The 20553-nt window shown below is 62.3% G+C and overlaps 8 protein-coding genes across 8 annotated transcripts; 5 read left to right on the top strand and 3 right to left on the bottom strand.

The window, feature by feature from the left end:
* Window positions 1-28: 28 nt before the first annotated feature.
* Window positions 29-3009, bottom strand: SWA2 (auxilin-like protein SWA2; the record flags this gene model as incomplete). The annotated part of the gene is made up of 3 exons (XM_076647798.1): window positions 29-118; window positions 178-2530; window positions 2597-3009. The coding sequence occupies 3 exons, from the start codon at window positions 3007-3009 to the stop codon at window positions 29-31; spliced, it is 2856 nt and encodes a 951-aa protein (XP_076506620.1).
* A 119-nt stretch (window positions 3010-3128) lies between these two features.
* JCM10292_002291 (type II toxin-antitoxin system RatA family toxin) lies at window positions 3129-3983 on the top strand (the record flags this gene model as incomplete). The annotated part of the gene is made up of 3 exons (XM_076647797.1): window positions 3129-3316; window positions 3379-3649; window positions 3753-3983. 3 exons carry the CDS (start codon window positions 3129-3131, stop codon window positions 3981-3983), a joined length of 690 nt encoding a protein of 229 aa, XP_076506619.1.
* Window positions 3984-4400: 417 nt separating this feature from the next.
* RIM9 (Rim9p) lies at window positions 4401-5457 on the bottom strand (the record flags this gene model as incomplete). The annotated part of the gene is made up of 6 exons (XM_076647796.1): window positions 4401-4494; window positions 4592-4948; window positions 5011-5084; window positions 5151-5257; window positions 5326-5345; window positions 5414-5457. 6 exons carry the CDS (start codon window positions 5455-5457, stop codon window positions 4401-4403), a joined length of 696 nt encoding a protein of 231 aa, XP_076506618.1.
* A 500-nt stretch (window positions 5458-5957) lies between these two features.
* On the top strand, window positions 5958-6919 carry JCM10292_002289 (uncharacterized protein; the record flags this gene model as incomplete). Its single annotated transcript, XM_076647795.1, has 2 exons — window positions 5958-6389; window positions 6467-6919. 2 exons carry the CDS (start codon window positions 5958-5960, stop codon window positions 6917-6919), a joined length of 885 nt encoding a protein of 294 aa, XP_076506617.1.
* Window positions 6920-7619: 700 nt separating this feature from the next.
* Window positions 7620-9925, top strand: JCM10292_002288 (uncharacterized protein; the record flags this gene model as incomplete). The annotated part of the gene is made up of 3 exons (XM_076647794.1): window positions 7620-7644; window positions 7726-7763; window positions 7832-9925. 3 exons carry the CDS (start codon window positions 7620-7622, stop codon window positions 9923-9925), a joined length of 2157 nt encoding a protein of 718 aa, XP_076506616.1.
* Window positions 9926-10183: 258 nt separating this feature from the next.
* Window positions 10184-11609, bottom strand: JCM10292_002287 (Gfo/Idh/MocA family oxidoreductase; the record flags this gene model as incomplete). The annotated part of the gene is made up of 6 exons (XM_076647793.1): window positions 10184-10375; window positions 10439-10471; window positions 10534-10929; window positions 10985-11279; window positions 11342-11469; window positions 11550-11609. 6 exons carry the CDS (start codon window positions 11607-11609, stop codon window positions 10184-10186), a joined length of 1104 nt encoding a protein of 367 aa, XP_076506615.1.
* A 768-nt stretch (window positions 11610-12377) lies between these two features.
* On the top strand, window positions 12378-13536 carry JCM10292_002286 (SDR family oxidoreductase; the record flags this gene model as incomplete). Its single annotated transcript, XM_076647792.1, has 5 exons — window positions 12378-12416; window positions 12535-12771; window positions 12836-12938; window positions 13007-13137; window positions 13219-13536. 5 exons carry the CDS (start codon window positions 12378-12380, stop codon window positions 13534-13536), a joined length of 828 nt encoding a protein of 275 aa, XP_076506614.1.
* A 626-nt stretch (window positions 13537-14162) lies between these two features.
* JCM10292_002285 (uncharacterized protein) lies at window positions 14163-16660 on the top strand (the record flags this gene model as incomplete). The annotated part of the gene is made up of 12 exons (XM_076647791.1): window positions 14163-14240; window positions 14306-14362; window positions 14459-14775; window positions 14943-14975; window positions 15036-15077; window positions 15128-15508; window positions 15567-15656; window positions 15735-15842; window positions 15902-16116; window positions 16189-16237; window positions 16297-16400; window positions 16479-16660. 12 exons carry the CDS (start codon window positions 14163-14165, stop codon window positions 16658-16660), a joined length of 1656 nt encoding a protein of 551 aa, XP_076506613.1.
* Between the last annotated feature and the right edge of the window lie 3893 nt (window positions 16661-20553).

Here is a 20553-nt window from a genome sequence, read left to right as displayed (position 1 = left end):
GAAATGCAGGAGATATCTACGCGCCGGTCTACTTCATTCCGTTCCACGCGTCGTTGAGAGCGGCAAAGACGAGAGCCGCGATCATGCGTTGCTCGACTGTCGTGTTTGTCGTGTTGAGCTGCGATAGGAAACTGATGAGGTCGCGGTCGGTCGAGCAGAAAGAGGAGAGAAGCGCACCTTGTCCGGATGCACCTTCGCAATCGCGCGCACATACCGCACTTTGAGCGCGTTGTCGGCAATGAGCTCGTGCATCCCGACCGTCTTCCATCCGAGCTCCGGCCAGAGGACGCTGTCGAGGCTGGCGATGAGCGCGCGAAGGTTAGTCTCCTTCCCACCCTTCCAGGCCGCAATGCGCGCGTCGACCTGGTCCTTAAGCTGGTGTCGCAAGTCGTCTTCGGCTGCAGAGGCCGCCTGCTGCGCCTGAAGCGCACGCACGGCATCGCCGGACCCCTCGACAGGCGGAGCAGGCGAGCGCGCCTTCGCGCGAGAAACGGGTCGCGCAGGCGTGCCAGACCTGGCCGAGGGCGATGGCACGGCTGACGGCGGGTCAAGCACCTTGCGGCAGCGCGCGACACCGTCGCTAACCATCTTTGCGCCGCCAGCGCCGCGCGTAACGACATCGTCGCCGAGCTTGAGCACCTTCTCCCAGTCGTCGCGCGCGGCGGCCCACTTCTCGTTCGCCTCGTTCGCCTTTGCGCGCCTGCCGAGAGCCTTGCCGAGCTGGTCGCGCAGGTCGACGGGCGCGCCACCAGCGTACAGAGCGCCGACTTCGCTCGGGAGCGCTTGGGACTCGGCTTCGAGGGCGGCAAGGTCGGCGTTCAACCCGAGGATCCCGACCGCTTCGGTGCAGTCCTCGGCAGCGCTCTTCTCCTCACCGCTGCGCAGACGCGCCTGCGCGCGGTTGTTCAGCAGAGGCACGCGACCTAGCCACTGCTCCGGCAGCGACTCGAGCGCGAGCGTGTATGCCGCAGTCGCCTCGCCGAAGCGGCCGAGCTTGAAGTGCTCGTTGCCGAGAGTCTTGTGCTTTTGCGCAGCAGCGAGCGCAGAGGACGGGACGGCAACGTGCGGGCGCGTGGACACTGGCGGGCGACGAGGAGTTGGCGAAGGAGTCGCGCGAGCGCGGGCGGCAGAAGCAGGGGCGGGAGAAGCGGAAGGTCGGGGAGGGGCAGGTGCCGGCGCGCCATAGAGAAGGTCGGCTTCGGCAACAGCCGAGGGAGAAGGGGCTACATCGGCTGCAGCGGGTTTGGGCTTGGCGCGGCGGAAGGGCGAGCGATACTCGCTCGTTGAAGGCTCGGCAGACTGAACTTGTCGAGCCCGAGTCTGCGGCGCAGGACGTGCACGAGTAGCGGGTTCGGGGCCCTCTGCCTCGTCATCGCTGTCCTTAAAGCCCGACGGCGGCGGGGCGGCGGACCCTCCGGGCGCACCATCCTCGTTCATCCCTTCAGACCACCACTTGGGCTTACCGCTCGCCGCGCCAGCACCAGCCGTGCTCGGCGCGCCCTTCGCGGCGGCGCGCTGCTCCTCAATCGCCTTCGCGAGCGCCTTCTTGCCCTCGCCCCAGTACGCGTTCGCGCTCTTGAACATGCTGAACCCGATCTTCTGCGCCTGCGCGAGGTACTCGCCCGCCTGCTCCTGCAAGACCTTGGCCTGCTCGCGCGCTACGGCCGCCGGGTCCTGCGCGGCAGCAGGGCCTCGGGCACGCGACGAGCCGCCCGCAGCGTCGGACCCTGCGGCGGGACTGCCCCGCCGCCCGTCTTGCGTCGCTGCGCCCGCCTCCTCGCGCTGCTGCTGCGCGGCCTGCCTCCTCCGCATCTCGCGCTCGCGCGCCTCCCTCGCGCCGCGGTCGTCGTCGTCGTCCAGCTCCCAGCTACGCCGCCTGCCGACCTTGACGTCGTCCTCGTCGCCCCACTCGTCCTGCTCGCGCTGCTTCCGCCTGCGCGCCTCCTCGAGTCGCTGCTCGTCTGCGAGCGCGTCGAGCGCTAGCGAGACGTCGTAGTCACCGGTCGGGGAGCGGGTCGCTTCGAGCGCGGCGGAAGCGCGCGAGGGCGAGTAGCCCATCTCGACGAGCTGGCCGAGGATGTGCGGAGGGACCGAGGGCGAGGCGGTCGAAGAGCGAGCGGAGGCGGCGGGCGCAGGAGCGCCAGTCGTCGCTGAGTGGGACGCAGCTGCAGGTTTCGGGGCGGGAGGAGGTCGAGACGCGGCGGGTGCGGAAAAGGCATCGAGGAGGTCGAAGTCGTCAGCCTGCGCTGGAGCCGTCTGCGGCGCAGTCGAGGTCGACGCCGTGACAGGGAATGAGTTGAAGCCCAGGTCGAACGGGTCGTCTGCGGCGGCAGGAACAGCCGCTGGAGGTGCAGGAGAGGCTGTCTTCTTTGGCACGCTCGACGACAGCATGTCAAAGTCCCAGACGTCGCTGCCCTTCACAGCAGAAGCGGGCTGCGCGGGGACAGCGGGGGAGGAGGTGCGAGAAGTGGGGGAGAGAAGCGAAGACGCGGGCGACGCAACGCGCTGAGCGGGCTGGAGAGCGGGTGACCTGTGTAGCTCTACTGTCAGCGCACCTGCGCCAGCCTTCGCCATCTCCAGAGGAGCGGTTACGCACTGTGTCCGCGAGCCCGCTCCTCCTCCCTGCGCGGGAAATGCGCCGAGACTGCCGTTCCCGCCTCCGATCGCGCCCAGTCCCGCGTACCCGCCGATCTTGGCTGCGCTCTCGCGCTGCAGGCGCTCTGCCATGCTCAGCCCCGCGCCCTGCGCCGCCCCGGGCGAGGAAGCGGCTGACGTGCCGAACAGGCTCGAGAAGGCATCGCCGCCGCTCTGCTGGGTTCGGGGCGTCGGTGCACGGGCCTGCTGGGGCGTGGGCGTGCGTGCAGGCTGGCTCGGCGCGTACTGCGCGGCTGACGCGCCCGCGAGATAGTCGAACGCGCTGCGCCCTCCGCCGTACTTGGCCTGCGCGCCGATCTGCACGGAGGCAGCGGGCTTGGCCGAGGCAAAGTCGAGGTCGAAGAGATCGTCCATCGCAGCGCAGCCACGCTCGCTCAGCGTGCGGCGGTGCGAGCCGTTCGAGGCGACGCAACCTCCTCCGCTCCTTCTCCCCGCGTCTTTCTCCCGACGAACCTCGTCTACACGTGATCGAGATGGCTGGCGTCGCAGCAAGACGTACTCTACACGCTCTGCCGCCACCAGCAGCTCCCGCGCTCTCTCGCTCGCTCTTTGGCTTTCCCTCTCCGTTCGCATCCTCGTCCTCGGCTCCCGCGCCAGATCGCAAGGGCACGCTCAAGAAGGAGGGTGGCGTCTGGGTCTACCGCGAAGACGCCCTGATGCCGTGCGTCGTCAGCCTCGTCGCCACGTCCCGGCTTGTCACGCTCACCATAGTTGACCTCGCAGCTACTCGCCCGCGGAGCTGTACTCCGTCATCGCCGATGTCGACTCGTACCAATCCTTCCTCCCCTTCACGACCTCGTCTCGCGTCCTGCGTGCCGCACAATTAGCGCCGGGGACGAACGAACGCATGTCGCGGCCGCTGCAGGAGAAAGGGTGGCTGCGGCCTGGCGACGGCGAGCGGTGGGAGATGGACGGCGAGCTCAAGATTGGCGCGATGGGGTTCGAGGAGGGGTACGTCAGCTTGGTCGAGATGGAGAAGAGCCGGTGGGTAAAGGTGTGTGGACTCTTCGGCCGTCCTCTCGCGCTTTATCCGCCTCGGATTGGCGCGCTACTTCTACATGCCGACGAACCACACTCACTCGCTCGACATCTGGCAGGCCACCGCAAAAGACGCATCCATGTTCCGCCACCTCTCGACCCTCTGGTCCTTCACGCCCACCCCCTCCTCGTCCCCGTCGTCGCCCCAATCCCGCGTCGACCTCTACCTCAGCTACGCCTTTACGTCGCCGCTGCACGCCGCGGCGATCCAGAGCGTGTGGGACAAGGTGTCGGCGCTCATGGTCGAGAAGTTTGAGCAGCGCGTGAGGGACGTGCACGGGAGGCGATAGATGGCCGCGCTGCGAAAAGCGGCTGAGAGGTGCGGCGGCTGCCCTGCGTTGTCCAATGCGGCCGCGGCTGACATCGTCTCGTGTACCTTCAGTGCGCTAGAGCCTTGTAGAGCAAATACCTGTATCGCACGGATGCCGCACTTATCTGATCTTTCGCAGGTCGAGAGCTCACCTCAGAAGCCTCCACGACATCGCCAATGCGCAACACTGGATAGTAGACATTACGTAGCTACGTGAAGTGATCGATCAGAGAGGATAGGGTCTGTGCGTGCACGGCCGGCGGGCAAAACAACTCGATTCGAGGTGCGAGGTTCGAATGGGTGAGTGGACGAGACTCAGCAAAGGTCCGAGAACGGAACACGGGCAGTGAGAACGGAACAAGGGCGGTAGTGGTACACAATATTTGCGGCCGAGCGCTCAGTACTTATACCTGCGCTGGCGGCGATCGCGGATGCAAGCGCAAAGCGTCGCAAAGACGGCGACGAACAGGCAGGCGAAGGCGGCGACGGTGCTGCGATCGTGGCAGTCGCGTCAGACATACACCATCGCCAGATGAGACCCATGGGAAGACCGTGACAACGCCCGAGAGAAACGGTGACGAGACGCACGTCCAGGTACCGTACGAATAGTCGACGTCGACGAGGCCATCGAGATTGTTGTCCTCGAACCAGTGCCGGACAAAGATGACGAGGATGAGATCGAGGATCATGGCGATGAGGGCGAGAATCGCCGCAAGGATGGCGATCAACGACGCGCAAATAAACCCGAGGCGGTCCGAGCAGGCGGCGATGAGGAAGGCGAAGAACGAGACGCCGCAGGCGATCGGGTGCAGGATGAGCGCGGCCGTGACGGCGCGGATCGCACTCTGCGCGTCGTCTGAGAGGATGCCCGTCGACGAGGCAATCTGGGCAAGCGCGGCGGGCAGCTCGTAGCCGACTTGGGTGCCCGTGCAGGCGTCATTCTGCCTGCAGATTTGCCTTGACATGAGCGCGCGGAATTTCAGAGGGAACATGGGGGCGGTACATACCCATCTTGCGTCAAGCAGTAGCCGAAGACGCCGAAGTTGGCACGTAAACTGCTGCCGCTACCGCCAATGGTGGCCTGAATGCAGAAGGGGGTCAGCATGAGTCCGGGAGCAGGCCTGCTGAGGGCACCTTGTGAGCGTACACGGATGATGGGAATGTCGTTGACGACCGGCGACGTGATGGACGAGACGATGAGGAGGACAGTCGCGCAGAAGAGTAGGAATGTGCCGAAGTGGTGAAAGCCAAGCACTGCGAGGATGACAGCCGGATGTGAGCATGCGCGCAGAGTGAAGTTCGCTTTCGCGGAAGGAGCCTACTGGTTGCTGAGCTCAGCGGGCTGCGAACACGAAGGTTTGTGTCAACCCTACGCTGCGGAAGGCTGTTTCGCCAAGAAAGAGCACGCACTGTGAGAGGATTCTGCGTAGCGGCAGGTGCGGCAGCGACGCCATCGCAGTGAGAAGAGGTCAGCACGCCGCAGTGTGTAGTGACGATATCCGTGAGCGCCAACGAGCTGCATCTTCGACTCACTGGGAGGGCCTACAAGAACTGGCGGGCGGCGTGCGGAGAGCGAGGCGGGAGTTTGCAGGGAGGAGGCGGTGCGCAGTCGAGGGCGTTGGCGGGGTGCGGAGCGGTGCGAGCGCTGGAGGCTGGTAGTCGGGGCGGGGTAGCAGAGTTGCGTCCCTTTCTGCAGGTTCGCGTGTTCTCCTCGAGTGCAGGTGAGCAGCGAGAAGGAGGAAGAGGTGAGGAGGTCGCTGCGTCAAGATGAGACAAGTCGAAGGCTTGGGGCGGTGCCACTCGAGGGGAGGCTCGCAACGCCGCGTCCTCCTGCTGACGCTTGTGTTGGCTTTCGGACACCTCGAACTACTTGTCCGATCCTCTCGCCTCGTGCTTTTCATTCGAACCGCCGCTACGCCCGACTCTCGCTCTCGCTCTACCCCGGACCACAGCCATGTCCTTCCCGACTTGCCCGACCGTCACGCCCTTCTTCGGCGTCTTTGTCAAGGCGGGCTCGCTCGCAATGGCTGCTGCCGCGTGGTCGAAGGCCAAGACTGTCCACCGCGCGCTCGACATGCTCGCAGCGCGCCGCCGCAAGGGCACGCTGTCGACGACGAGTTCGGGCACCTCGATCGTCTCGCTTCCGGACGAAATCCTCGCGCTCATCAAGCGCGAGCTCAACGTCGAGTGCATGCTCGATGCCGCAGACCAGGCTGTTTGGATGTTCCACGGCGATCACGCTTCACTCGGCGGCTTCACCGACTACTACGACGAAGACTGGTTGATGCCACGTCTCAAGCTGGACGACATCCACCACTGCGACTTCTGCAACAGAGAGTTCTTCGAGAACGGTGCAATGGGGGCCTTCGTCGCGCAGTACCGTAAAGTGCGCTGCATGCTTTCGCGAGATTCCGTGGGTCAGCTCTCACGCTGGTTTTTTCTCTTGTCAATCCGCACGCACAGGAGATCCGGTCTCTGCTGAAGGACCACGGACTTCAAGCCGTTTCCTTCGAGCTCTACGCGCACGACGATTCCGCCGACTCGAGCGAAGGAGCGGCTCTTGCGCTTGGTGTGCCCCTCGTCAGCTCTTCCGACCCCTCGAGTTATCCCAAGATCGACTGCCAAACCGACGGCTTCTCCTACGACTGTCACCGGGTACTCAGCGTATCGGGCGACCTGATCCAGCAATGCGAGCTCCTCTCATACCGCTTCAAGCGCCTCTTCGCCTCCTTCCCCGTCGAACCGGCCGACTTCGAATCGAATTCAGCTGCCCTTGCAACCAATGGGGCCGCGACGACTGGCGGTAGTGCTGCTCCGCTTGGTACGCGCTCCGGCGTTGGTCGCAGCGCCTCAAGTCGCGCGATTCGGAGGAGCACCTCGCCGAGTTGGCACATTTGGGCGAGCACGCCGTCGTGAGGCACACGAGGACAACAGGAGTGCTCTGCTTGTAATGTGCTCTCTGACTCATTCACGGTCTCATCATGTGAGAGGGAACCTCGGGGACTCAGGGGCCTCTCGCAACTTTCTATCACACTCTGCTCCGATCTCTCGCGGTACGGAAGCTGATGCGCTAGCTCGCTGCACGCCGCAAGCGCCGTTCCGAATCTTTCGCCGAGATGCAGATCACGTCCGTTCGTGCGCGATCCGAGAAACGGAGTGCGTCCGCCCGGCTTCTGCCGCCCCCCTCGTCGTTCCCTCGTCGAAGCGATCCCAGCCACCGGCGCCCTGCACCCATCGTGCTGCGGACCGAGTGTCTGAGCGCAGAACGCCGCACAGAGCCTGCGACACAGCCCGTGCGCACCCTCCTCGCTGTCGTCACCGCTCCGGACGAGGAGCGTGCGCTGCGGCGGCAACGCCGATGCCATCGCTGGCCGGAGACACGCCCGCTAGTTATCGCTGCAGCTTTCTTTGCCTCCGCTTTTCTCGCTGCTCGACTGCCGTGCTGCGTCGTGCCGCGTGCTGCTCGAGCGCGCTCCTCTCGTGCGCCGAGACGATCCCACCGTGCGCGTCCCCGGATCTGCTCGCCGCAACCCACGACAGTCGAGGCAGGCTGCATACTGTACTCGAGTGCGCCTCGACCTCGCTGTGCACGTGCACGAGCCCAGTGCGTTGCACGATGCTGGCCGTCCAGGACCGTCCCGGTGAGTCTCTCCCTGCATCGTCTGTCCCGCTCCCGATAAGCCCCAAGGTGTCATGCTCGGGACTCATTAGACTGACCATAGGTGCCGAGCTCACGCAGCGCGACTACGCGTGTCGCCTCGTCGCCCAAAGCGAGCGCCACCGCCACCTCTGCGCTCACTCAGCTCGCCCGCGACTCGTCCTTCGCAGACTCTCCACTCGAAGCTCGCTTCTGCCCCTCCTTCCGACATCATATCACAAGCCTACCAACTGTCCAGCGGCGGGTCCTTCGACGCCGCCGTCTCCGAGTCGATTTCCGCACCCATCGCTTGCGGACTCGTCGACACGGTCACCGAGCCTCTCGACGATCAAGACATCTATACCTGGGCGCCGTGGCTCCGCACTAGCCTCGAGCAGACGACTGGCAATACGACGCGCGGCGTGCCCGCAGTGGACCACCAGGCGGAGCTCCTCGTCAGCGCCCCGGTCGAATCGCCCGTCTCACCGTCCTACCCTTTCCCGCGCATGCCGCCCGCGGGGGAGTCGTCGCAAGAGCGACTGCTCACGCCTGTCGAGGAGCATACGTCGCCGGTACGGCCGCCTCTGCTGTCAACCTTCTCAACCTGGTCGTCGGTGCCGTCTGCCGCCGAGGCGACGAGCGCAAGCTCGACGCGCAGCAGCCATCTCCTTGACGACATGATGCGCTCGCGTTCTCCGCCGCTGTCGTCAACGCCGAGGGCGCCCTCGCCGCGCAAGGCGATTCTTCCTCAACAACTCCTGCTGAGTCTGCCGCCGACGGTCCGTCGGCGCAACACCTTCCGTTCGCCACCGCCTCGCATACCGACGTCGCTCAGCGTACGGTTCTACTCCGACGAGCTCAACTCGTCCGGGTCCGCGTCGCCATCGCCGACCTGCGAGGGGCCGCCCCCACCTCCTCCTCTTCCACCCGCCATCTCGCTCTCGACGGCGCAGCACGCCTACTCGTTCGCCCCAACAACAATATGCCTTCATTGGCGCCTCGTGCTGCCGACGGTCGACCCGACCGACCTGCACGCGCAGACTCCGCTCGCGCCAGAGCGATACGAGGGGTACAAGGAGTTTCCGTTCGCGGCCCACGAGGGCGAGCCCGAGCTCCCCACGCCACCAGCCCCGTTGGCCTCGAGAAGTATCTCGAGCGACGTCGAGGACGAGGCATCGTTGCCGAGCACGAGCGCCTTTGCTTCGCCGCTCTCGCCACTCAGGCCTTCTCGCCCAGCCCCCTTCAAACCGCTCATCACTCCGCCATCTCATACTCCTGCCGCTACGACGTCGCGGGCGACGGGCATGGCATCACGCGCGAAGCAGAGGGGAATCTACGTCCGCCAGGATACGCTCGACGATGGCGATCAGTTCGGCGAAGCGGAGCTGGGTGCGCAATGGGCAGCCACTCTCGACGCACTGACCTCAAGCCATGGGCATCACGACAAGGGCGATTCGAGCAAGATTCGGACAGGGCCACACGACCGGATCGCACTTCTCGCGTCTCAGCCATCGACGCCCGTCTTTCAGCGGTCTCCCTTGTCTCCTCCGGCCTGCACGCCATTCTCGTCCTCCTCTTCAAGTGTTTCCGATGCGCCTCTACCGCAGCAGTCCGGCTTTGCCTTCCTCACGACGGACCCCTTCTCCCGCTCGACGCCTCCTCGCCCGCCCTCGCCCGTCTCGCCGACAAGCAGTCAATCCCCCGCGCATTCGTCCCCTCTGTCGCCTCTCAAGCCGCTCAAGAAGCTGCGCAAGAAGGCGAGCGGGCTAAGCATGTCATCCGAGGGAACGACCAGCAGCTGGCTCGACAGGCTCGTCCCAGGTCGGCGCCCGTTGCGCCGCATGCGGAGCGCCTCCGCGCCTCCTGCGCAAACGCTCGCCTCGCAGGCGACGCCATCGATCGTAGTCGAGCCTGTTGAGCGCGTCGCGAGTCGCACGAGGTCCGATCCGCTTTCCGTCGCCTTCCCGCCGGACCGCTCTCACTACGCCAACTCGACCCTGCGCCCTTTCACGCCCAGCTCTTCATGTCCCTCGTCCGCCGTCGCCTCGCCTGCACTGTCGTCGTCGGCTCCCTCGTCCACGCCGCGCACGCCCGCTAGCGCGACCTTCAGCACCACCCCTTCGTCGGCAGCCGCGTGCTCGTGCGGGACGAGACCCTCGAGCGCGTCGTACAGCTTCCTCCACGCTCAGCTCGAGCAGGAGCGCCAGCGCCCGAGGGTCATGGAAGGCGAGGTCATGCGGCTGCGGCAAGTCGTCGCAGAGCTCGCAGGCGGCACTGTCGCCTGAGGCGAAGGAGCGGATCAGACGAGGGACGCACGCTGGGCGCACGCCCCTCCACATGTAGCACCATCTTGCTTCCAGACCTTGACCCCGAGTTTAGGCGTTTGCCGTGTCGTTGTGCTCCGTACTTTCGTTTTGCATTGCCTCTCCCCCGTCGCTCGTGCTATAAACTCGCATGACCCTCACAAGCTCAATCTTTCGCGCCTCTCTGCCATCAAGCCCAGAAAGCCCCGGTACGACAATTTTGCAACCATTCGTCACCGTCTAGTTGACGAGTGCGCCCATGATCTGGTCGAAGATGATCAAGTCCTGCGCAGCGTCGCTCGGCGACGTCTTGACTGGCTTGCCCTCAGTGAGCGACGCGTGCAGGCTCTCGAGCTCGATCGTGTAGGCGTCCTTGTAGGTCGGGCGGATCGTGCGCTCGACGTAGTGGCCGTGGGAGTCCTGCTCCTTGACCTGCGAGCAAAGGCAGTATCAGCAATCCGTCCAGTTTGGCTGGAAGCGGTCAGTCCAGCGCGCCTGGATGGTGATAGGAAGACCCTTGACGTAAGGCTATGGCGAGCAAAGCGGGTCAGTCTCGGCAATCGGTAGACGGAAGCAAGGGAAAGGCGCACCGTGTCGTACGAGATCTTGACCCGCTTGCCATCGCCGATGACCTCGATGTGGGCGTCAAAGTCGGCCACGTTGTCGATGCCCGACTCATAAGTCGCCGTGAACCCGCCGTAGTCGAACAGCGCCGTGATGAACGGCATGCCCTCGCCCTGCGCGCGACTTGCAGCGAAGCAGCGATTCGGTACCCCCAGAAGCTCCCGCATGGCCGAAAGGTCGTGCGAGCCGAGGCCGCCAAGCAGTCGATAGGTGAAGACGTCCTTAGGGTTCGCAGCTCCTTCGGGCGAGAGAGCGGTTTCGACCATAGCCTTGCCGCGCGCTTGCCGATCGGCGTTCGCTTCGGGAGGAAAGTCGGTGAATGCTGCTGGGAAGGTTCCGCTCTGCCCGACGAAGAACGAGTTCTGCGCGAGAGGACAACATCAACATTGGCGCAATGGGAGCAAGGCTTGAGCGCACCAGGCCGATGATGTCGCGGACGGTCGCGTAGCGAATGTTCTTGATATTCGCAATCTCCTCCTTCATGCGCTCGTACGCAGCGGCATACCTGCGCATGTAACCGACGAAGACGACGACGCCGTTGCGCTTCTCCGCCTCGACGATGGCCTTGGCGTCGGCGTGCGTCAAAGCCATCGGCTTCTCGATGAATACGGCCTTGCCGTTATCTGCCGCCTCGACCGCCATTGACGCGTGGTACTCGTCGGCGGTGAGAATGAAGACGAGGTCGATCTCGGGGTCTTTCGCCAGGTCAGAGCTGTGTTCCGAATCCAGATCAGCTCGCTCGTATTTCTGAGAGGACGAGCAGGGTCGACACACAAGTCGCTGTATTTCTTCTCGATTCCGAACTTGGTCGCGCAATGGTCGAGGAAGCCGGGGCTCACATCGCAAAGCGCCGTGACCTCATACAAATGGCTCAGGAGGGCAAAGGTGGGCAGGTGCGTCGTCTGCGCGCGGACAGCGGACGTTAGCACGGTCACTACGCTTGTCTGAGAGCATTCGCGGGATCCGAGAAGACGAGACCGACCTGCGCGACCTCGCCGCATCCTGCGATGCCGACACGGATGATCTTGCCGTTCGAACCCATCTCAGCGAGGACACAAGTTTAGCGTGGCAGTCTGGCAAGAGTGCGAAGGAGGGCCAGGGAGGTGGTGGTGGAGCTGCAATCGGACCGGCCTTTTTGCCTCCGAAGACAAGGACCGACCCTTCCTTGGCTGGGCGTACAGGTGCAGCGGCCGCCCTTCGGCACCAGACCATTTTGACCGGTCTCGAGCGACCTGCGAGCTGTTTCCGCCGGCAAAGGCCTCGGGTGAGCAGATGAGACATCCGGGACGACGCGAACAGGCTCGGATCACGCTCAGGCGTCGCGGGCAACCCAAAGTGCTTTGCAGCGGACGCACACGCACACGCGAGTCTGCTGTGTGTGTGCTTCTACGCAAAGCTTGTCGAGGAGTCACAGCGGGTTCAGTGGCCGCAGCGTCGCACGATGAAGGCTCAGCGACGAGCTGTTTCGAGCTCGACGAGCACCGGGTGCTCTGCGAGCGTTGCTGTGCAGCTCTGTCTGTCGGCAGGATCTCGTAGCATGTCAAGCAGATATCCTCGTTGGCGCAGGCTGACGAACCGCCGATCCCGGCTATCTTCTTCCGCTCCTCTTCGCTTTCCTGCGGAGTCCGCCAGTCAGAGCGTGCGGCCACGATCGATGCTGACCGACCCGCTTCGTCTGCGTTGCGGACCATGTGGAGGGTGGAGGAGCGAGAGGAGGCGCTCTCGGCGTCAGGCTCTTCCTCTTCTGCCTCTTTCACCTAACCCAGCCTGCGCAAACATGTCAAGCGACTCGGAGACTTTGCTCTACTCGATGTCGAAGCTCGCTTTAGCTGGACAGACCGTCATGATCGTGTGTACCCGCCTTGCTCGCTTTCGTCATCGTCTGGTTCCTCGCTAACGAAGGTTGTTCTCCCTCCTGCTCTCCGCTTGCTGCTGTGCTTCGCACGCTTACTGCCGTGATTGCGCAGACTGGGGCTTCAGGCGGAATTGGTCGATGCCTAGCAACTGTCTTTCGCCGCTCGAACTGCCACCTTGTCCTCCTCGGAACCAACGAAGACAGGCTGAACGCGGTTGTGAGAGACCTGCCTCAAGGAGACGGCAAGGTTTTCAGCTACGTCTGCGACTTGCGCAATCGCGCAAACATCGAGGAGGTCATTGTAAAGACAGTGGATGAGTGCCCGTCCGTCGATATCCTCGTCAACAATGTGCGCTGTGCTTCCGCTACGACTGGTCCGGCGACACCTTGATGACAATCACATACATACACAGGCGGGCTACGCGCTCGGAGCAACGGCACCTTTCTGGGAGCAGGATCTCGTCAACGTTGAGTCGGTCATGGACGTCAACTTGCGCGGACTCATGGCAATCACTCGTACGCTTGTCAGCCTATGTTGTGAGAGGCATCTCCGGCGCCGCACTGAACCTTGCGTTCCTTGACAGACTACGTCCTCAAGCTTCACATGACGAAGCGGTCGCCACACGCGTGCGGCACGGTCGTTAACGTCTCGTCAATCACGGGCCACCAAGCACCGCTCAAAGAGTTCTTCGAGACGTCTTATCACACTGCAAAGGTACGCGTGCGGAACGTGGTCTGGTAGAAAGGGGAGTAGCACTGTCTGACTCGCGGTTATTCCTTTGTCCTTCCTGTGCAGGCTGCTGTCGAAGGCTTCACCAACGTACTCCGTCACGAGACTCTCGGCACCAACATTCGCGTCCTTGTCAACCGACCCGGCACCGTCCAGACCGAATTCCACAGCCGCCGACTCGGGTACGACCAAGACAAGACGGCCGCAATGTTCGAAGGCATGGGCGCGCTCTTGCCCGAGGACATTGCCGCTAGCGTACTCTGGCAGTGCATGCAGCCAGAGCGCGTCTCTGTCGTCACAATGGAGACTCTGCCGACGGCGCAGCGGAGTCTGTACGCGGCGGACAGGTCGTGGGAGGAGCGGAACGGACCCGTCCGTCGGTAATCGAGACTGTTCCGCTTCTTCGGGCGTCTATGCAGCCTGTGCTCTGTCGTAAACCCCGGCGCTTGTGCTGCGGTCCGAACAGCTCCCGAATTCGATCGGACTTGCCGCGGTTCGTCCTGCTCTCCCTGCCTTCGGCTGCTCCTCGCCGTTTCGTCTCCCGTTGCAGTATCTTCTGTGTTTCCTACCGCTTCTTCCTGCTGCTGTCTGCATTCTCGGGTTCGGACTGCATCTCGCGACGTCGGTCCATTCCGCTCTAGACTCGTTTCCTCGTCTCCCCGCTCTCGTTCCGGGGCCCTCTCGCCGAGTTCGCTTTTTCAGCTGCGCTTGCGTCAGTGCAAGCCTCACTCGTTCTTGCCCATGCTTGTGTGCGCGCGCCGGCGCTTTGTTTCGTGTGCAACCTCGGTGAAAAATGTACCGCTCGCGTTCTCTCCCCTCCTCCACGCGCTCTTCCCCTCAACCCGGCGTGGTCCTGGCGTGGAGACCGAGGCTGCACCATCTGCACAGAGTTCGCCGGCCGGTCTCTTCCGCTTTGGGGCTTGCTGTGGACGAGTGGGTGCCCGCGGCTCTCCCGCTTTTCATCCGCTCCGCCTGGGTCTCCGATCTGAGGCCACTGCTCGCCTACCCTCATGCCGCTGTTCAACCGCAACAAGGGCCCTGCACGGCCCAAGTCCCCGCCCGTCTACCTGTCGTGGGAGAACAATACGGTGAGCACTCCTCCTCTCGGCAACCCGCGGCTCATTGTTCTGATCATTCCTTTGCGTCCCTGCAGAACTCCAACTGGCTCAAGGATCCAGGACTTCGTCGGAATGCCCTGTGGGCGCTTGTGGTGCGTCAGAGTCGCCGGCAAGGCTTCGATGCGTTCCCCCGCCCTTCCGAGGCTTCCCTACGCTTGCAGCGGGCCCACTGATGCCTCGAACGACAGCTGTACCTCGGCAGCGTCACGATGGGCTTCGACGGATCGTACTTAACGTCCCTGCAGCTGTTACCGTCATGGAACAACTACTTCGACACGCCCTCCGGCACTCGCCTCGGCCTCTTCACCGCCTCGACGTACTTCCCGCTGGTGGCTTTCGCGCCGTTCCAGGGCACCATCTGCGACATCATTGGACGTCGCCTCACCATTGCCGTTGGATCTCTCATCCTCATCTGCGGCGCAGTCGTTGGCGCATGCGCTACCTCGGACGGCATGTTCATTGCTGGACGCGTGATTGTTGGCCTCGGAAACGGCTTCGGACTCTTGTACGTCTTTGCTCTGTCTCCGATACCCAGCAGTCGTCTCGCCCGGGGCTCTGCGCAAGACTCGGGCGCACCTTGCGGGAGGCTTTCCGAGCTACACCGCTTTCTTGTCGACCAAGGTCGGACTGTGGGCGCTTTCTCCCTGATTGACTCTGCTCTGGTCCACACAGCGGCACCAATATTCTTCTGAACGAAATATTGCAGTACGCGCAGCTTTGAATCACATGCGACTCGAAGCTTCCGCCTGACCTTCTCATTTGCAGCCCTCGCCTTCGGTCCATCTCGTCTGCCGGGTTCTTCGTCTTGTGAGTCAATGGATACATTTTTGGTCACTCTTACTGAGCTACCCACACAGCTACTACGTCGGATCCGCGGCCGCGGCGTGGATCGGTTTCATCGCCGTCGAGCACAACTGGAATTCGGATGCATCCTGGCGCGTCATCACCGCCCTTCAGGGCGCAGGACCCTTCATTCTGCTCATCTGCTCGCCTTTCATGCCCGAATCGCCTCGATGGCTCATTGCCAAGGGCAAGGATGAGCGTGCGCACAAGATACTCGCGCACTATCACGCGAACGGCAAGATGGATGACGAACTCGTCGTCAACGAGGTCGACGAGATCAAGAGCGCCATCACTCGTGAATCTAACGAGCGCGCTGGATGGAGCAGCTTTTTCGCAACGCCGGGCAACCGCCGCCGCCTTCTTGTCCTCCTGCTCGTCGGCACCGGTTCTCAACTGTGCGTTTTCACCAAAACTCGGCGCAGAAATGGCATGCTCACGCTTGTTGCTCTGTAGGAACGGTGTCGCCATCATCTCATACTACCTCGGCCCAGTCCTCAACACTGTCGGCGTGACAGATCCCATCATTACGACTGGAATCAATGCGTAAATCCCGCGCTTGCTACTATGGCTTAACGTAGCTGCGTAACGTAGCTGTGTACTGACTGAACGCTATCTCCGCAGCGGAATTGCCATGTGGAATCTTGTACTCGCTGGCGTCGGCGCTTCCCTCGTCGAGCGCGTCGGTCGCCGCAAACTCTGGATCACATCAACCGCAGGCATGCTGGTCTGGTGCGCCCTCATACTTCTTGAACGCGAAGTAGGACACATCCGCTGACAAAGGTTTCCAGCTACATCTTCCTCACCGGCCTCTCCGGCGGTTTCGATGCGACGCAGAATCAAGCGACGGGGCTCACCTCGATCGCGTTCCTCTTTCTCACATTTGGGTTCTACGACATTGCTTGGACGCCCCTCAGCTACTCCTACACGGTCGAGCTGCTGCCATACTCGCTACGCGCGAAAGGGATGTCACTCTTTATTTGGTCTCAACAGGCGTCTCTTGTCTGTGCGTGCACTTTCTTAAGCTACAGCAATCAGATCGTGATCGTTGAGCATTGCCTGACGTTTGCACACGCAGTCAACGGCTTTGTGAACCCGATCGCTCTCGAGCAGATTGGCTGGCGCTAGTGCGCTCCTTTCCCACTCTTGTTTGTTATTCTGCTCACCGATACCATGTCATGTGCAGCTACTTTGTGTGGATGGCAACCCTCACCTTCTATCTGGTCATGGCCATCCTCTTCTTCAAGGAGACTCGCGGTCTCTCGCTCGAGGAGGTTGGCATGCTCTACGGTACGTCTCCGCTTGTGCCACACGTAGCAGTCAGTCAGACCAACTCAATCAACTCTACTCACGCGTCTTCCTCCGTAGACCGCCCGGACAATGACCGCGCCGACAAGAAGCAGGCGATTCTTTCTGAGCTCCGCGACCCGTCCCTCCCGGCCGGCACCAAGTTTAACGGCGCTGCGGCAGAGATCCGCCACCTTGAGGACGAGGAGACAGCCGTCGGCCTTGATTCCGACTCTTCGGCACCTGTTGGCGAGAAGAAGTGATTGCGGGCTGCCATTCTCCCTTGGCATTTCCTCACTGTATATACTGCTGCGTAGACTCTGGCGTTGCCCTTGCAACTCTCATCTTACTGCTCGCTTCAAGGGCGCAGCTGCCTGAACAGATCATGTGCAAGCAGGGAACAGGAGAGGAGCAAGTGACGCAGAAGCAGCCGGTTCCCTTTTTTTGCGGAATTCTGGCAGGACTTGGCAGACAGGCCTACCTTCATCACACTGAACAATCACTTTGTACTACGACAATGTCCTCAAGGGACTGGCGTGAGCAGGGGCCGGTACATATAGCAAAGGGAAGGAATACTTAGATGACAGCGGATTGTCCGTGCGTTCTCCTTGCGCTTGACCCTCCCTGGTCCTTTCACTGGCATTGTCTCGTGCATTTGGCGCGCCGCAGGGACATCTCAAAGCGCAGCATCGCGAGACGCAACTCAAAGCAGGCAACGGACGTTCGCGTAGCGGAGCAAGGTGGCGTTTGCAGACACACCAAGTCAGAGTAAGGGTCAGGGTCACGAGTCAATGCTTAGAGCTGTTGCAAGGGCAGGCAAGCACCGAGGGCAGAGAAGACAGAGAAGCAGGGCGGCGGTAGCGGCAAGAGCTTGTCGCCTTGGGTGGAAGGCCCCGCCGCCTCTCTTCTTGGCTGTACCCGCTAACTTGGTCTTGCAAACATCAATGAGAAGATGTTTCTCCCCCCACCTTTGCCAACCATGCAAGAGCACGCCCAATGCATCCCACGGTCACGGTCGGAACGCCTCAGTGCAATAGGCATCTCCTTGCTGTTGCGGACGCTTGGCAGCACTGCGGCTGGATCCTTGCCAACAGACGTTCCATTCTTGACGTTGGCCGCTTCATCCCCTCCCGCAACTGGCGCAGCCGCCCCTTCCGCGCGCCTTCCGCGTCTGCTTCCGCATCTCCGCACTCCCCGCGCTCTCATCTGTGCTTGGACGGACTCAGCGCCCAGACTCCAGACAGTGCAGAAGTCCTACATGGCTTTTCCAACATACAGAGAATGGCACGTGCGGGATCAGGAGCAGGAGCACGGGCGGCAGGAGAAGGGGCAGGAGGAGCGGGAGCAGAAGGAACGGGAGCAGGAGGACGCGTACAAGAAGGTGGACAATACAGCGTACAAGCAGAAACAGGAGGGTGCTTGGGCAGAGGCGCAGGATCAACAAACGACAATTCGTAGCAAGACGCAGTCAATGCAGCACGTTCAAGCCTGCTCAAGCTTCCTTCCTGCACTCCTGGTTGGAGGTCTGACGCCGTTGCCCATGCAGGCCCAGCAAAGACCGGGTCGTCATGCCCGCTCCGGCAATGCCCCTGTTCCTCAACCTCAAGGACCCGCCTTCCGCCTCTCCGTCCGCGACGTCGACCGCCTCCTCCTCTGCCTCCTCCCCCCCCTGCAGCGCCGTTATTGGCACCATTGTTGGCACCCTTGTTGTTACTGGAAACGTCACCGTCACCGTTGCTGGCACTGTCGATGTCGCGCGCGCGCGACCACCCCACAAAGTCAGCGATGCGCCTCTGAGGTGGTGCCGACTTCCTCGACCTCACAACGACAAGCGGTAGCAATGAAGAAGCTGATGGCAGTGACAGCTGGACCCAGGCAAAGGGCAAGGGCAAGGCAATCAAGATGGTTGAGGCGGAGGTGCAGCAACTGTCCGAAGCCGAACAAGGTGCGTCTGGTCATCCGGCGCTATTACTGTGTCCCCTGCATGCTGACTGCGTCTGTACCGTGTGCAGGTGTCCTTGACCCAAGCTCTCTGTCAGTGGACATCGCGGATTCGTGGGTCACCAATGCAAAGCTTGCGTCAGCTTCACCGCCAGTTGTCTCTGTGCCTTCCGCATCCGTGCGTCCCAAGTTCAGGTTCTGCACCAACCGGCCGTTCACGTGCTGACCGTGCCTATGCAGGCCCTCCCTGATCTCGCTTGGCGGGTGCGCGGTCCTGAGGCGCCGCGCTCCGTCTTTTCCGGCTTCTTGCGCACAGTCAGCTCAATTGTCCGTGCGGCTGCTTGCGCTGCCACTGGCCTTGCCCACTCCAAAAAGCGTCTCCAGCCAACGGAGCGCCTACCATCCCGCCGTTGCGTCCTTGAGGCAAGACGCATCAGCCGGCCCCCACTTTGGCGCCAATCCAGCCCTTCATGCAATGACATTGTTGTCAGCAAGGAAAATGCGGATGAAGAGGACATTGCGCTCTCAACAACGGCTACTTCAACAGATTGTCCTGAGGTCGCCGACGTGCAAGTGAGCGTCGCGCAGATACGCCTCATCTGGAGTCTCAAAGGTGCCGTCCAGCGTCAGGAGCCGCCTCAATGGTCTGTGCAATCCTCAAGGAACTCCAACTGCAGCACCAATGGCACCAAACTCACGCCCAAGACGGGCCTCCTCGGCCTTGAGGGCGTCGTGACAAAATCCGGCCATACCCTGCACTACCGTCATTCCTTCTTTGGGCTCTGCGCCATTAACCTCCGCGGGACCTCAGACTTGGCAACCATTCTTGTCCGGCTGACCGGCGCGACTTTGAAACGCCCAACCAGGGTCAATCTGGTCACGTCTAGCCCGAATGGCGGGCGCACGCGCGCACGAGACGGTCATCTTTCCAACGATGCAACTTGCACCGCGTGGTTTGCAACTTTCGGCTCACGTGTCGTCTTTGTCTCTCTTTGCGCTCGGTCGCACGGCCAACACCGCCTCGGCCGCTGCCAATGCAGCATCTACTTTGACAAGACGATCGTCTCTGAGACTGAGCTCCGTGCCGCCCTCCAATCGTTGCCCGTGCTTGCGATTGGCTGGCAACGACGCGCGCGCGGCGGCAGGAGGCAGAAGGCAACCGCCTCGTCATGGTTCAGGCAAATCCGAAGCCTACCCGCGCGTTTTGTTGCTGGCATAGCCACCTGTCTGCACCTGAACGCTGCTGCGCAACTTGCAGGTACGCTTGTTCAGACCTTGCGCGGGTGCGGCGGGACCTGGCCATCCCGTCTGTTGGCGTCGGCCTCAACAGCTTGTCCAAGAGCAGTATCTACTGGGACACGGTTGCACCCCTGGCCTGGTCTTTGCTGGATGTCCTGATGGGCGTTGCGGTAGAGGGTGTGCACAAAGAGCGTGCCTTGGGTTGCCTGCGTGCCGCGCTCGTTCTCGCGTGCATGTGGGACGACGCCGTCACAGCCATCCACGGCATTCTTCAGCGCGAGGGCGTTGAGATGAGCAAGGCTGAGCTTGCCAGTCAGGACATCAATGTCCCCGTTGGCAGCGCTAGTTGCCGCGCAAGCTTGTGCACTGCACGCTTGGTGCCCATCTCGCAGATCTGCTTGCCGTCAAAGCGTGAGTCTGGACCATTTCTCTTGGCTGCCTTGACAACGGCGGGATGATTGACAACCTCAGCGTGCAACAGAGCCTGCAATTTCGCCAGCGACAGCCTCTCCCCTGACGACAAGCCGATGTACGGCTACGCTGCTATGCAATCAGGCGCCGTCCCTGGCGTTGTCATTGCAACTCAACCAAGTACTCGCTCCAAGTGCGCGCCCGCCTGAAAATTTTGCAAGCATACAGGAGACATGAGAGAACTTAGTTACGCGGAAGCAGTTGGCTGCCTTGCGACGACGCATTCCAGCAGGACCTAGCCGGGAGATCTGCCTTTATCACACTGAAAAATCATTTTGCAACACGACCATGTGCTTGAGAGACTGGCGTGAGCAGAAGCAGGCAAGATGCACGAGAGACTCGGAGAGACTGATGAGATTCGCGGCCGCAGACCTGAGCACGACGCGCCGCTTGCTAGAGCGGTCGCCATGCATTGAACGGCACACAGTGAACAGTGTGAGCTTGCGGCTGGGCTCTCGCAATATGCTTACGCCTTCCCTGACCCATGCCGTAGGGGCCGCGCCGC

The sequence above is a fragment of the Rhodotorula paludigena genome, assembly GCF_050403205.1.
Source record: "Rhodotorula paludigena JCM10292 DNA, Rt_paludigena_JCM10292v1_ctg11, whole genome shotgun sequence".
Lineage (NCBI taxonomy): Eukaryota > Fungi > Basidiomycota > Microbotryomycetes > Sporidiobolales > Sporidiobolaceae > Rhodotorula > Rhodotorula paludigena.
The sequence above is the reverse complement of the archived record's forward strand: the minus strand, read 5'-3'. Positions and strand labels throughout refer to the sequence as shown.